This window comes from Bufo bufo, chromosome 4, assembly GCF_905171765.1.
Source record: "Bufo bufo chromosome 4, aBufBuf1.1, whole genome shotgun sequence".
Classification (NCBI taxonomy): domain Eukaryota; kingdom Metazoa; phylum Chordata; class Amphibia; order Anura; family Bufonidae; genus Bufo; species Bufo bufo.
The window spans coordinates 327,714,770-327,729,494 of record NC_053392.1 but is presented as its reverse complement, the minus strand read 5'-3'; the positions used below and the strand labels follow the sequence as shown (position 1 = coordinate 327,729,494).

The following is a 14,725-nucleotide window of genomic DNA, read 5'->3' as shown; positions in this document are numbered from 1 at the left end:
GATCCACCTGTGCGTTCAGGTCGGACAGGAGTGCTGGTCCGGTGTGACTCTCTGCTTTCAGGCAAGTCAACCCCAAGACGGCGTGACACTGCCGTATCGGGGATGTGGAATAGCCCCTGGGGAGCTGGGGGGGTGCCGTTGATGTGAAGCAAGATGCAGCAGGAGAAGAGGACTCAGCCGAGGAGGTTATGGTAGAGGATGGAGTAGGAGGAGTAGAGGAGGTGGCAGCAGGCCTGCCTGCAAGTCGTGGCGGTGTCACCAACTCCAACTCCTCTGCAGAGCCACGCATTCCATGCTTGGTAGCCGTCAGCAGGTTTTCCCAATGCGCAGTGTAGGTGATATACCTGCCCTGACTGTGCTTTGCAGACCAGGTATCAGTGGTCAGATGGACCCTTTCCCCAACACTGTGTGTCAGACATGCCATTACTTCCTTTTGCACAATCGAGTACAGGTTGGGGATTGCCTTTTGTGCAAAGAAATTTTGGCCGGGTACCTTCCACTGCGGTGTCCCAATAGCTAAAATTTTTTGGAACGCCTCAGACTCCACCAGCTTGTATGGTAAAAGCTAGCGGGCTAAGAGTTCAGACAAGCCAGCTGTCAGATGACGGGCAAGGGGGTGACTTTGTGACATTGGCTTCTTATGCTCAAACATGTCCTTGACAGACACCTGACTGTGGGTAAATGAGCAGGAACTGCTCAAGGCGAGAGACGGAGTGGCGGATGGTTGAGAGGGGGCAAGGAGGACAGCAGTGGTTGACGTGGCTGAAGATGCTGGACCAGGAGGAGGATGGCGGCTTTGAGTTTGTGTGCTGCTTGTACTCATGTGTTGAACCAATAGGCGTTTGTGATGTGCGATCATGTGCCCTCGCAAAGCAGTTGTACCTAGGTGGGTGTTGGTCTTCCCACGACTCAGTTTCTTTTGGCACAGGTTGCAAATGGCATCGCTGTTGTCAGAGGCAGACACAAAAAAAATGTCACACTGCTGAGCTCTGCAATGACGGCATTCTGGTGTTGGCAACAGCATGCTTTGATTGGCGTGCTGTCTGGCTGACCCCGGGTGCCGATGCATGCTGTCTGACTGTGCCACTAGCTCCTTGCGACGACCTCCCCCTGATTCCAACTTGTCTCCTCCTCCTCTCTGTCTCCCCATCTGAATTTACACCCTGTTCTTCTTCTCTTCTAGCGGGCACCCACGTGACATCCACGGACAAATCGTCATCATAAACCGCTTCACTTGTATCTGACAACTCAGCAAAGGAAGCAGCAGCGGGTACAACATCATCATCGTCACACCGTACGTCCATGTGTGTAATGCTGCCTGACTGAGACATATCCCTGTTATCTACATCCTCTGGCAATAATGGTTGCACATCACTCATTTCTTCCAACTGATGTGTAAACAACTCCTCTGAAGTGAAGCGGCTGTGGTGCTAGTGTTGGTGGTGGTGGCAGGCGGGTGAGTGGTAACTTGAGAGGTGCCCGAAGCTAAGATGGAGGAGGATGGTGCGTCAAGGTTCCGAGCGGAAGCTGTAGAAGATTGGGTGTTTTGTGTTAGCCAGTCAACTATGTCCTCAGAACTTTTCGAGTTCAGGGTACGTGGCCTCTGAACACTGGGCATTATTCTAGGGCCAAAGGGAATCACAGCACCACGACCACGACGGCCCCTGCGAGGTGGCCTGCCTCTGCCTGTCATTTTTTTTTAGATTAGTTAAGTTGTACTATGCGTGCAAGCTACTGTGACACCAGATATGAGTGGCACTGTGCACTGGCAGAAGTTGGCAGAGTAGACGCTGTAGGCCTGACACACACACTTGCAGACAACTAACTGCTATTCAATCTATTACAGTCAAAATTGTATTTTCTTTTTAAATGTGCACTACTGTTACACCAGATATGAGTTGCACTGGTGTGACACTGTGCCCTTGCAGGCCCTGAAACGCACACTTGTAAAGGAAAATGACTGCTATTATTTCAGTCCAAAAAGTCTTTTTTTTTTTTTTTATGTGCACCACTGTTGCACCAGATATGAGTTGCACTGGTGTGACACTATGCCCTTGCAGGCCATGAAACGCACACTTGTGAAGGAAAATGACTGCTATTATTTTAGTCCAAAAAGTCTTTTTTTTTTTTTTTATGTGCACCACTGTTACACCAGATATGAGTTGCCCTGGTGTGACACTGTGCCCTTGCAGGCCCTGAAACGCACACTTGTGAAGGAAATTGACTGATATTATTTCAGTCAAAAAAGTTATATTTTTTTTTAAATGCAAGCTATTGTGATACCAGATATGAGTGGTGGCACTAGGCAAGTGGGCACAGTATACGCTGTGAGCCTGACACACACGCTGGCAGCCGCAGGCAGGCAACTGCAATTAGATTACACAGGAAAAAAAAAAAAGCAGAATGATGTTCTAGCCCTAAAAAGGGCTTTTTGGGGTGCTGTCCTTACAGCAGAGATCAGATGAGTCCTTCAGGACTGTAGTGGACACTGAATACACTGGCCTAGCTATCGATTTCCCTATTAAATCAGCAGCAGCTACACTGTCCCTCCTCTCACTAAGAATGCAGCTTCCGAATGAATCTAAAATGGATGCTGAGGTGGGAAGGTCTGGGAGGGAGGGTCTGCTGCTGATTGGCTGGAATGTGTCTGCTGACTGTGAGGTAGAGGGTCAAAGTTTACACAATGATGACGAATAGGGGGCGGACCGAACATCGCATACGTTCGCCCGCCGCGGCGAACGCAAACAAGCTATGTTCGCCGGGAACTATTCGCCGGCGAACTATTCGGGACCTCTCTACTATAGACCCCAAAAATTATTCATTCAGCGTACAGAAAAGAACAATTGATAATGTGGCTGGAGGTACATTAGGCGGTCACCTTATAACAATTTTAATGCAGGCCAGTGAATTATAGGCCCTAAAATTTATTCATTCACCGGACAGAAAAGATCAATTGATTATGTGGCTGGAGGTATATTAGACGGTCATTAGATATCAATTTTTATTTATTTTATTTTTTTTAATTTTTTTAAATAAATTTTCAAGAGGGGGTTTACAAGTATAATAGAAACAAGTAAGATAGAAATGTAAGATGGAACAAGGTCTGAGAAGACTTGTTCCGGCTAAATCATATGTGGTTGGACTTTTACGCCCAAGCTGTAGGCATCTACACTACCGTTAATAAGAAGCACATAGCATTATTTGGTCGAGAAATAAGTTATGCAATACTTTATGACTCAGGGTAAGCAGCTTAACCCCGATGACCCAGCACTCCTGAACAGCAGATACAGTTCAGGGAAGAGGCAGACTTCTCCGTGACTCTTAGTAGTGTATTTGCAACTGCTGTATCTAGGGGGGAACCCGCTAACCCAATAGTCTCAAGGCCCAAGGACGTGTATATCTTTAACAAATATCATACTGGGTAAATAGAAACTGGGAAAGAATGGAGGGAGGACATGAAAGGAGGAGTAGGAAGGGGAGGGGGAGTGAAGAGGTCGGTACCAACAATGAGGGTTAGTGAGGTGGTGCGAAAAGTTTGTATGTGTGTGAGCAGAGAGGTTTGTCCATCCACGGCTGGCTGAGAAACAGTAATGTGCTAGAAATTTTGTGGTTGGCCCTTGGTTCAGTCCGTATTCTTGAGTTCCGAAGATCTCCAATTGACCCATGGGGACCAGATTTTAGTATATTTATGATGTGTCCTTAATTCCCAGTGGGACAGTTCTTCCAATCTGGAAATCGAGACTACTTTTTCCTGCCCGTGAGCGATTTCAGGGGGTCCTGGTGCCTTTCAATAAGAGGCTATGAGGGCTCTTAAAAGGGGTTTCTCTGGCAAGGACAGAGTGTTTGGTAAGATATTTAATAAGGTGACCTTCGGACACCTGGAGATCCTCGTTTGTTCTATTTTAAGGATAGAGTTAATGGTGTCAAAGATCCGGTTCCAAAAAATTTGTAACAATGAGCATGACTACCAAATGTGTAAGAAGGTGTCTCTTTCTTTGTGGCATCTCCAACATAGATCTCATGTGGTACTATACATCTGGCTCAGTCTAACAGGTGTAAGATACCACCTGGAGATCACTTTGTACGTGTTTTCCTGGATGTTGGAACATCTCGAGGACAGCTTTGGGGACGTTAATATCGCTTGAACGTCCATAGCTGAAAATTTCACATCTAAGTCCCTTTCCCACTCTCTAAGAAAATATAAGGAGTGTGGAGTTTCAATTTGAAGTCGATTTTGATATATGGTATGCACTAGTCATTTTGGGGTCTGCGTCTGCAAAGTCAGCTTTTCGAACCACCTCGGTTCTCGTATCGGGTTATCACTGGACATGACCCATCTTAAAGATTTAGATATAATGGTGTGGTGAAGGCTGTTAAGTTGTGGGACCTTAAACTTCTCTTTCATAGTCTGTAAATCTAATATGCTCCCATCCGAATCTAACAAATCTGCGGGAGGGGAATAGGTGTTACGTATTTGAGTTGGGATAGTTACACCTCCCACAGAGGACAGCTTTTCGTTGCCTCTGGGCAGCCTGGCACACATGAGCGATTACATGCTGCAGTGTCTTCGCAACGACCGCCAAGTTGCCTACATTCTAAATTGTGCTGATTACTGGGTGGCCACGCTGCTGGATCCCCGTTACAAGGACAACATACCATCCTTAATTCCGTCACTGGAGCGTGAACGTAAGTTGCGCGAGTACAAGCGCACGCTGGTAGACGCCCTTCTGGTGGCATTCCCACCTTACAGCGAGGGCACAGTGGAAGCACAAGGTGAAGGCAGATGAAGAGGAAGAGGTCGCCAACGCAGCTGGGACACCGCCAGCACCTCAGAAGGCAGGGTTAGCATGGCCGAAATGTGGAAAAGTTTTGTCAGCACACCACAACAACCAGCACCACCAGCTGATATGGAAAGTCTTAGCAGGAGGCAGCATTTCACCAACATGGTGGAGCAGTATGTGTGCAGATGCCTACACGTACTGAATAACGGGTCTGCCCCCTTCAACTTCTGGGTCTCCAAATTGTTTTTGGGGTGTACCCAAATTTAAAAAAATATAAATAAATTTAAAACCAAAAAGCAGTGTACGCTACCTCCTCCACTGCCTCTTCCACCTACACCGCCACATCCACCGCCTCCTCAACCTCCTACCCCATATGGACCTCGTCCTCCTAGATCAAGATCATTATTTTTTATTTATAAATATTTTATGTTATTTAAAGTCATTTCCCTATCCACATTTGTTTGCAGAGCACTTGCCATGCTCTTAACCACATTTTGATGCCATTTGCAGCCCTCTAGCCCTTTCTATGACATTTTTACAGCCATTTTAGTGCTCAAAAGTTCGGGTCCCCATTGACTTCAATAGGGTTCGGGGTCAAGTTTGGGTCCCGAACTCGAACTTTTTTGTAAAGTTTGTCCAAACCTGTTGAACCCAAACATCCAGGTGTCCGCTCAACTCTAATCACTTTCTTAGCACTCCGTGGTCTATCGAGTCTTTTTATTTTTGCTTTTACCAAACTATGATTAATGACACTGGATGATGCTCTCCTATGTCCACATACTGTTATGAGTCATGAACATGGGTCCTTGCACCTGTTAACTACCAAGCCCTTAGTTCTTGTGCATCACCTTAAATGGGTTACCCATGATTAATGTAAAAAAATGAAAATCATACATCATGTAGAACCAGCCCTGTAGCTCACATGGATCCAGAGATCTCCCCATTCATTGCTATGCTAGATTTATGTCAAGCTTGAAGCTCAAGGGGAGTGTCTTTTCTGCTACAGCTCAAGCAGACGTGTCCTGCTCTCCCTATCACAGCTCAGAAGGCATTTTAAGGATGGAACTGAGCATGTGCGGCCATCTCAGTGATCAGGACAAAGAAATAAGAAAAAGAACAACCAACAGGTGGTGGTATACAGATAGATTTCATTGACTAACTCACTGACTATACTAATTTACACGCAATTACAAAAGTATTCAGATCTAGGTGCTGGTTTGAAAACTGTAAAATATTTTTCATGGGACAGCTCCAAGTTACCTCTTTACTGTACCATGTTATCCGTATCATTGAGTGATGACTTGCTTCTGGGGGAGAACATGTCTCTAATAGAGAATCAAATAAACACACTACATTTTTGTTCTGTTGGATTAATTTGAATTCTAACAGATAAAAATATATAGGGGCATAGTGTAGTAATACAGTTCAGTCCCAGTTATTTGATTGTTTAGTAAAAACAACATTGGTGCACATATTGATTGATTGTGTTGTGGCAAAATTGTATGTCAATTTCTGATCATTTTTAACTTAATCAGCAGAGTGCTTGTACTGTGAGAACAAAAATAATACTTTCTAATGATTCTTCTGTGTGCACATTTTTAAAGTCAAACTTTCTGAACCTTACAATTGCTTAGACAGAACTCTATCTTCACACAACACATTTTTAAATTCCTAAAGTTTTTAAAAGTATTGAACATATTTGATCAACATGCTATATTTAATGAGCCACTAAATAAATAACATTTCTTATGTAAATGCATATTTGCTACTGTATGAAAAATAATTAAGACTAAACTCATTGTAAATAGTGGTACCAAAATGTAAGACTACCGTATATCACAATATCATAATGGAAGCACCACATCAAATGCCAACCCATTCAATGTCCAGATATCACTTCCTAGGGTCTCATGCACATGGCAGTGTGTGTGCAAGTAGCTTGTAAAAATGCTCATGGTGTAGTGCCACTGTATAGTGCAAAAAACAATATATTACAAAGGTATTCCTTAGAAGCAATGCCTCTAGGTGAGAATTTCCCAATAGTATAGCAACCAGTCAAGCATGTTAGGATTTGTTTTCTATTGTAGTCAAACTGAAATAAAATTATACATGACTTTATTTGAAATCAGGCATACAGCCTTACTGTAGGGCCTAATGCACACTATTTTGGTATAATATTATGGTTTTAAACAATACAGAGGTTGTAGGTAGCAATAGTATAGTTGTGTACATAAGCAATGAAGCCTTGTTCATACAATTTAGCTATTCTATACCTTTTATTTTTTAGCCAAATCTAAGAGTGGGCCTAACATTATAAAAAGAAGACATAAGGCTACATCCATGTCTGTGTTTTAGCATTATGGTACACTGTACCAGCAGAGGAACAGGATACTGGAATGGGCGCATTTGGCCTGGGCCCATTGGATTCTGCCAGAAAAAAAATACTGCATTGCCTCATCTCTTTTGGATTCAGTCACGGTTTTAACCTACAAACATTTTTGCAGATTACATAAAAACTATACTAGATAAAGACCCAGCCTTTATATGTTTCAAAGGATTGTTCTTTTATTACATATTGCGCTAAAATTTGCATGCATAAAATGTGTTTCTAGAAGATTTTATCTGACATACAAAATAAAATAGATAAATCCATTTAGTTTTTGCTTATGTTTATTTTGTGCATTAAATTCAAACAGGAAACTGTGTGCACTTCAACTGTTATCACAATGTGGTCAAGAAGACTGTGTATTTAACCATTTACACACAATTGATCATTACAGTATGTTCTTAGCTTAGTGAAAATCAGGGGTATGGCATGGGAAGCAGTGCTGGTAGTGCAACTAGCAATACTGACCTTGAAAATAAATGTTTTATTTTGAATTTGACTTTGATAAAAATAATCTCACCAAACGTTGGTGGTGCTCACACACTACCGCTTATGCTTGGCATCACACCCCTGACAGAAGAAACGTATGTTTGGACTTTGTTGATAAAAAGTATTACAAAAATCTCCATACAAAAACTATTTTTATAGAAATCTTGCATTTCCACAAATAAACCTGAACATTTTTTTGAAATAAAAATTGCTCGAGGATTTTGTTCATTTAACACTGACTGTATTAATGAATGCAGTCCATTTAAAGCTCCCTGTGGAAAGTTCTTTTAAGAGGCCCATATGTTTTCCACAGTTGGAGGGAACTGCCAAGGCTCAGTAGGGTTCAAAAGGAAACAGGGACTTATTATTTGTAAAAATCCATAGCTTCAAAGATGAATTCTGTTTGTCAAAATCACATTTTCCCTCTCTTCAATAAGCAATGAGCTAATCTTCTGTATTCCATATTAACTATGTCTCACCATAAACATTCTGCACACAGAAATGCTGCACTCTACTGTAGTTGAATTGAACAATACAATTATTGCCTTGTTTACTGACATTTTGTTTTATTTACGACAGTGAAACACAGAGTCCACAAAGCATTTAAGAATCTTCTGATACTGGTTTTGATTGTATAATCATGTAAAGTGATGAATTAAAATGACGTCATGTTGTAATGTTGCCATTTAAACTTAAGAATGGATTTGGACATTTGTGTTGGGCAAGTAATAAGAAACCACCTAATTCCCTTTATCTTTGCCAAAGAAATGCAAAGAACATACAGTCATTTAGATACAGTTTATGATTTCATTCTTCAATGGTTATTTTGTATTTAATTTTTGTTTTTATTTCTTTTGATAATGTAAATTTCCAAAATAACCTTTTATCCTTTTCTCATTTGGAACCTTGTAAAGCAACCACAAAACATACACATTTACATTCAGAAGAATGGTGGACTCCTTAAAGAAAAAAAAAAAATAATCAACCTCCGCAGAAGTTCTTGATTTATCCATGACTGTTTCAGTTCTAGTCTGATGGATCAGATTAAGTCTAAAGTTCATAGATATAGTGACATGAGGTAACTCATTTTTATTTTGCACAGGTTGCATATTTCCACAGGAAACATTCTCGCAGAGTTGTTTGGAAAAATAAAACAAAAAGCTGACAGTTTGTGCTTGGGGATGCCTGACACCCAGCTCTATGCCATTGTTTCTTTTCCTGGCAATCTTCTGTCATTAAATGTATGCATGTTGATAACTTCCTCTGTCTTCACTATTACAGGAGGCTGCGGTTTATGTTTCAACCGTCGTTGACACTTTAGTGACATCCTTAATTCTTCTACCATTGCGCTACAGAAGGATCTCTGCAAATACAAACATAAATAATATTTTTGTTTAAAAGCAAATTTGCAAGCAATGTTCATATGGGGGTGTATAAACTATTAAAGATTTATTCTTTTGGCGCAGCATGTCAGCTAAGCAACCCTGCAAATTTACCATGTTTCTGCCTGAAGCTTCCAACAAACTGCTGTCACTTAAATATGCATCACATAGTAATTAAAATGACTTATCAAGCTGTGAAAGCTCATTGAAAATTTCACCTTGTCACTAAAATTATTTATCTGCCAACTAGTGCCTGGTGATGCACATTGTAGGCAAATGCATTTCAGACATATGTTCCCTGGAAAGCATATCCAACAACATTTGTAGTTTGCACATTTTCATATTTGCTAGGCAAATAATTTCTTTATTTCTAGCACTGAATTCATGTTCTGACTCTGTACTTGCATACAACTGTTAATTTAGAAAGTGGCTAATTATCAGAGATGATTCCTTTCAAATATAGTCTAGAGTGGTCCACTAAAAAAGAAGAGGGCCAATATGCCTTGGAGCTTGAAAAAGTACAAAGAAGATCGGCTAAACTGGTAAGAAGTATGAAGGATCTTAGTTAAAAGAAAATATGAAAATAATAAAATTTATTTAGTCTTGAGAAGAGGTGTTAAAGAGAAGACATGATTAATCTATATAAATGGTCCATACAAAAATATGGGGACAAGTTGTTTCATGTAAAATCCACTCAAAAGACAAGTGGGCACTTCAACCATCTTGAGAAGTTCAGTCTCCAGTGACAATAAAGTTTCTTCAACATAAGAACTGTCGATCTGAGAATAGTCTACCTTAGGACATGGTCACAGCGGGGACAGTTAATGGTTAAAAACAACACAGATGAATTCTTAGAATTAAATGACATTAAAGCTCATGAAAATGGGTACAATTGTGGTTTCTCTATTTCCTTCACTTAATTCACATCCTCTCCCATCCTCTGGTTGAACTTGATGGGCTTATGTCTTTTTTTCAATTGTACTACAGTATGTAACAATATACTTAATTAATAAGGGGTTAGTCTTCTCTAAGAGGATATACGTATTCTGTATAAAATAATTTACAGTGGAGAGCAAAATGATACTGCATACAAATTGCTAATATGCATAGCCGTTTCCATTGTTAAAGGGAGTCTGTCACCAAAATATGATGTTATACACCACTTACATGGCTCTCTAGAACACCTATCCATGATTCTAATGGTACCTTTGTAATTTTCTTCTGAGTTTCACCCGCAGGAAAAACGCAGTTTAATCCATATGCAAATGAGGGCTCGCAAGTGCCCGGGGCGGCGTTCTGTGTGTAGGAGCCCAGGCTGCGCTGCCTTCTTTTTACATTACTCCTCCCCAGCCTCTTCCTTGGCCTGCCCTGCAAGTCCCTGTGATGCCAATTGTGGGCACGGCATCGCTACATGTAGTGCGCATGCGCCAGCACAGGCATGAAACCAGTGACTAGGGGGCAGACCAGAAGCAAACAGGAAGACTGGAAGCCGGCGCATGCGCACTACATGTAGCGATGCCGTGCCCACAATTGGCATCACAGTGCGCATGCTCGCGCCGGCGGTGCACTGCGCACGCGCGGGATATCGGCCGGTCCTGTGGATGACGCAAGGGACTTGCAGGGCAGGCCAAGGAAGAGGCTGGGAGGAGTAATGTAAAAAGAAGGCAGAGCAGCCTGGGCTCCTACACACAGAACGCCGCCCCGGGCACTTGCGAGCCCTCATTTGCATATGGATTAAACTGCGTTTTTCCTGCGGGTGAAACTCAGAAGAAAATTACAAAGGTACCATTAGAATCATGGATAGGTGTTCTAGAGAGCCATGTAAGTTGTGTATAACATCATATTTTGGTGACAGACTCCCTTTAATGATATTATGATATTATACTATGAACAAAAAGGAAAAAATGAAAGTATACCATAATGGTAACCAGAAAGGACTTTAACCTCTTCCAGACCCCCACTGTACATTTGTCTGAAAACAGTGATAAAGATGATTGCAGACACTTAACCCCCTCAGCTGTTGTGGTCAGTTATGACCACAGCATCTGAGGCAGCTTCCCCCATGGAGATAAGAAGTAGAGATGTCGCGAACACAAATTTACACAAATGTTCGCGAACGGGCGAACCAGGCGAACCGCCATAGACTTCAATAGACAGGCAAATTTTAAAACCCACAGGGACTCTTTCTGGCCACAATAGTGATGGAAAAGTTGTTTCAAGGGGACTAACATCTGTACTGTGGCATGCCGGAGGGGGATCCATGGCAAAACTCCCATGGAAAATTACGTAGTTGATGCAGAGTGTGGTAAGTTGAATTTGCAATGCGATTAATATAACCTGCATTAATCGCATTGCGAATTCAACTTAGAGCTAAGTTCCTAATGGTTGTATTGCTAGAATTGACTAATTTAACGAATATAGCACTATATTCTCAATCTTCGTTATATTCTAGCAATACAACCATTAGGAACCCAGCTCTAAGTTGAATTCGCAATGCGATTAATATAACCTGTATTAATCGCATTGCGATTACAACTTAGATCTGAGTTCTTAATGGTTGTATTGCTAGAATTGACGAATATAACGAATATAGCACTATATTCTCAATCTTCGTTATATTCTAGCAATACAACCATTAGGAACCCAGCTCTAAGTTGAATTTGCAATGTGATTAATATAACCTGTATTAATCGCATTGCGATTACAACTTAGTCAAATTTGTGACACTGCAGCTTCAGAATGAATCTAAGATGGATGCTGTCCTTGCTTTTTGATAGGAGGTGGGAGGGTCTGGGAGGGAGGATATGCTGATTAGCTGGAATGTGTCTGCTGACTGTAAGGTACAGGGTCAAAGTTTGCTCAATGATAATGTATAGGGGGCGGACCGAACATCGCATATGTTCGCCAGCCACGGCGAACACGAACAAGCTATGTTCGCGGGGAACTGTTCGCAGGCGAATAGTTCGGGACATAACAATAAGAAGCTCAGTCCCATTAAAGTGAATAAGTCTAAGCTGCAATATCAAGAATAACCACTGTACAATATACAGATAGGCCATCAATATTCTACTATGTGTAGACCTCTTTAAAAGAGATGACCTATCCTATCCTGACCTATCCTCCAACTATTCAGTATATCATCAAATTCTCAAAAGGAGTATCCGATAGAGCAGCTTATTAGAAACGAAACTCATAGGAGGGCCTCATATGCATACACGGCTAACTGCAGTCAAAATGGAAAGCATCCCTATAAAAGGGATGACCTATCCTATCCTTACCTATCCTCCAACTATTCAGTACTTCATTCCTTTAAAATATAAAAGTATTTATCCTGTATGGCGAATGGAGTAACAACTATCAGACCAACTTTTAGAACCCAGTTATACTGTAAATCACAGACAACTTCAAGCGACTATGGATCCAGAGCTAATAAAGTATCTCAAATCTACACTGATACATGACATGAACCACATTAATAATTGTGAAGGGAATATGTGGACAGTAATAGCAAAGTCTCCACCGTGGGCCATAAGTGTTACTTTCAGAGTTATGCTATAAACAAAATTTAATGTATATTTATATTCAGAACTGTTGGCTCCTCTTATTTGTTTCATTCTGAAAAGTATGAGATTATGTTTTCCCTGCAGTATGTAGGTTGAAAGATCTTTCAGCTTTGATGTTCCAGCTTAACAGTGTCATTTTTATATCTGCAAGTTTTGAAGGCAATTTCTGCAATTCCTTGCAACCCTAAATAATGTGTCGCTAAGCACCTTGAAGCGTTGCTATAAAATTCCTGTGAATGTGTTTTTCTTTCTACCAGGACAACAATCATATTGAGAATTTGTAGCTAAATAAATTATGTGCCAGTGATTACATTATATTTTGAATCATGCATTTATTCATAATGGAACAATTTGTTGTAAATAAATGGAGAAGAAAAAGGCTAATAAATAGACAAGACAAGACAAAAAAGAGTTGTCAAAGGTTCACGATGGAACACAAATTATATTTCTTATGTTGAAAAAAGAAATCTCTAGTCATTCACTTTAAATAAATTGAATCTTTTGCTTTGCCCTTTGATACTGCTTCTTTGAAAGACACTTTTAAAATTCAGAATGAAAGTGCAAGGTTTGTTCAGAAGTTCATTACCTCTAGCATTGCACGTCAAATATTGTTTGAAACCTTGTTAAAATGTCTTAAAGCAATAATGGCAGTAATCTTGAAGCTTATAGCTTGTGTTAGAGGTCAATGTTTTCACATTTTATAGTATACATCAATCAAAATGCTTTCCATTTTGACTGAAGTTAGCCCTGAATGCATATAAGGCCCTCCTGTGGGTTTCTTTTCTAATAAGCTTCTGTCTCTACAGGATGCTCCTTCTGGGAATTTGAATGATGTACTGCACAGTTGGAGATTTTCAATCGAGTCTTTTAAAGCCAAAAGCAGTAACCAAAATTTTAGGGAATGTTGACAAAGCAAATAATTTTTGACAACCTACTCTGAAAAGAGAATCAGCATGAGATTTACTGTATTCGTTGAGTATAATAAACATTCCTATTTCCCATTATAGAGTTAGCAAAAGGTGCAATCAATTAGGAGTAAATATTCTGTCTATTTCATTGTTCTTAATAAAAATACAGTATGCTAAAGTGTTTTATTTGTTCTATTACTACTACTAATAATATTTTATTTTGTGTTTTAAAAATGCACACAAAGACATACTCCCTCATTAGATCAGTGATAAAATCCATAGATAAGGGAGTCCATGATCTGGACGGGATGGGCAACGGAAGTAGAGATCCGGAAGGCCGAGTATGTGTCAATTTAGCGTGTGCACAGGTACTACAGGCTGACACATAGTCCTCAACACACTTACACAACCCCGGCCACCAGAGTCTATGAGAGATGAGGTCAGCAGTGGATCTGCTCCCAGGGTGTCTCGTAAGAACCGTACAGTGATGTTCCTCAAACACCTTGTGACGCAATTCCGATGGCACAAACAGTTTCCCAGAGGGACAAGAATCTGGTGCATCTCCCTGGGCCTCTAACACCTTCACCTCTAGGTTAGGGTAAAGAGCGGATATCACCACCCCTTCCGACAGTATAGGACTCGGATTTTCAAAATCACCAACTCCAGGAAAACTACGTGACAAGGCATCTGCCTTGACGTTCTTAACCCCAGGATGATAGGTGACAGTGAAATTGAATCTGGTGAAAAACAAAGAGCATTTGGCCTGCCTTGGGTCCAGTCCTTTAGCTGACTCCAGGTTAGCCAGGTTTTTTTGATCTGTGAACACCGTGATTGGATGAATCACCCCTTCCAACCAATGACACCATGGCCAGTTACTCTGGGAAGAGAGATTTTTAGAGAAAAGGGTACATAGACGCCTATTACCAGGTGACAGGCCCTGCGATAAAACTGATCCTTGCCCCACCTCGGATGTGTCCACTTCCACAGGTTGTGATACATCCGGCTGCATCAATATAGGGGCGGAGAAGACACAATCCTTAATCGCAGAAAAGGCTTGCCACGTTGAATCAGACCACACTGAAACATATGTCCCTTTCTTAGTCATGTCAGTTAAGGGTTTTACTATTGTCAAATAGTTCTAAATACATTTTTGGTAATAGTTGATGAACCCCAAAAACCGCATAAGAGCCTTCAGATTTTCAGGTCGATCCCAGTC

At 41.1% G+C, this 14,725-nt stretch overlaps 1 protein-coding gene across 1 annotated transcript in view; it reads right to left on the bottom strand.

Annotated features, from left to right (window-relative positions):
• Window positions 1-8,854: 8,854 nt before the first annotated feature.
• The window catches only part of GRIK2 (glutamate ionotropic receptor kainate type subunit 2), a 1,085,136-nt gene continuing 1,079,265 nt past the window's right edge, over window positions 8,855-14,725 (bottom strand). Inside the window, exon 16 of the mRNA XM_040428804.1 lies at window positions 8,855-9,019. Coding sequence (XP_040284738.1) covers window positions 8,855-9,019 — 165 coding nt within the window. The remainder of the gene's footprint in view (window positions 9,020-14,725) is intronic.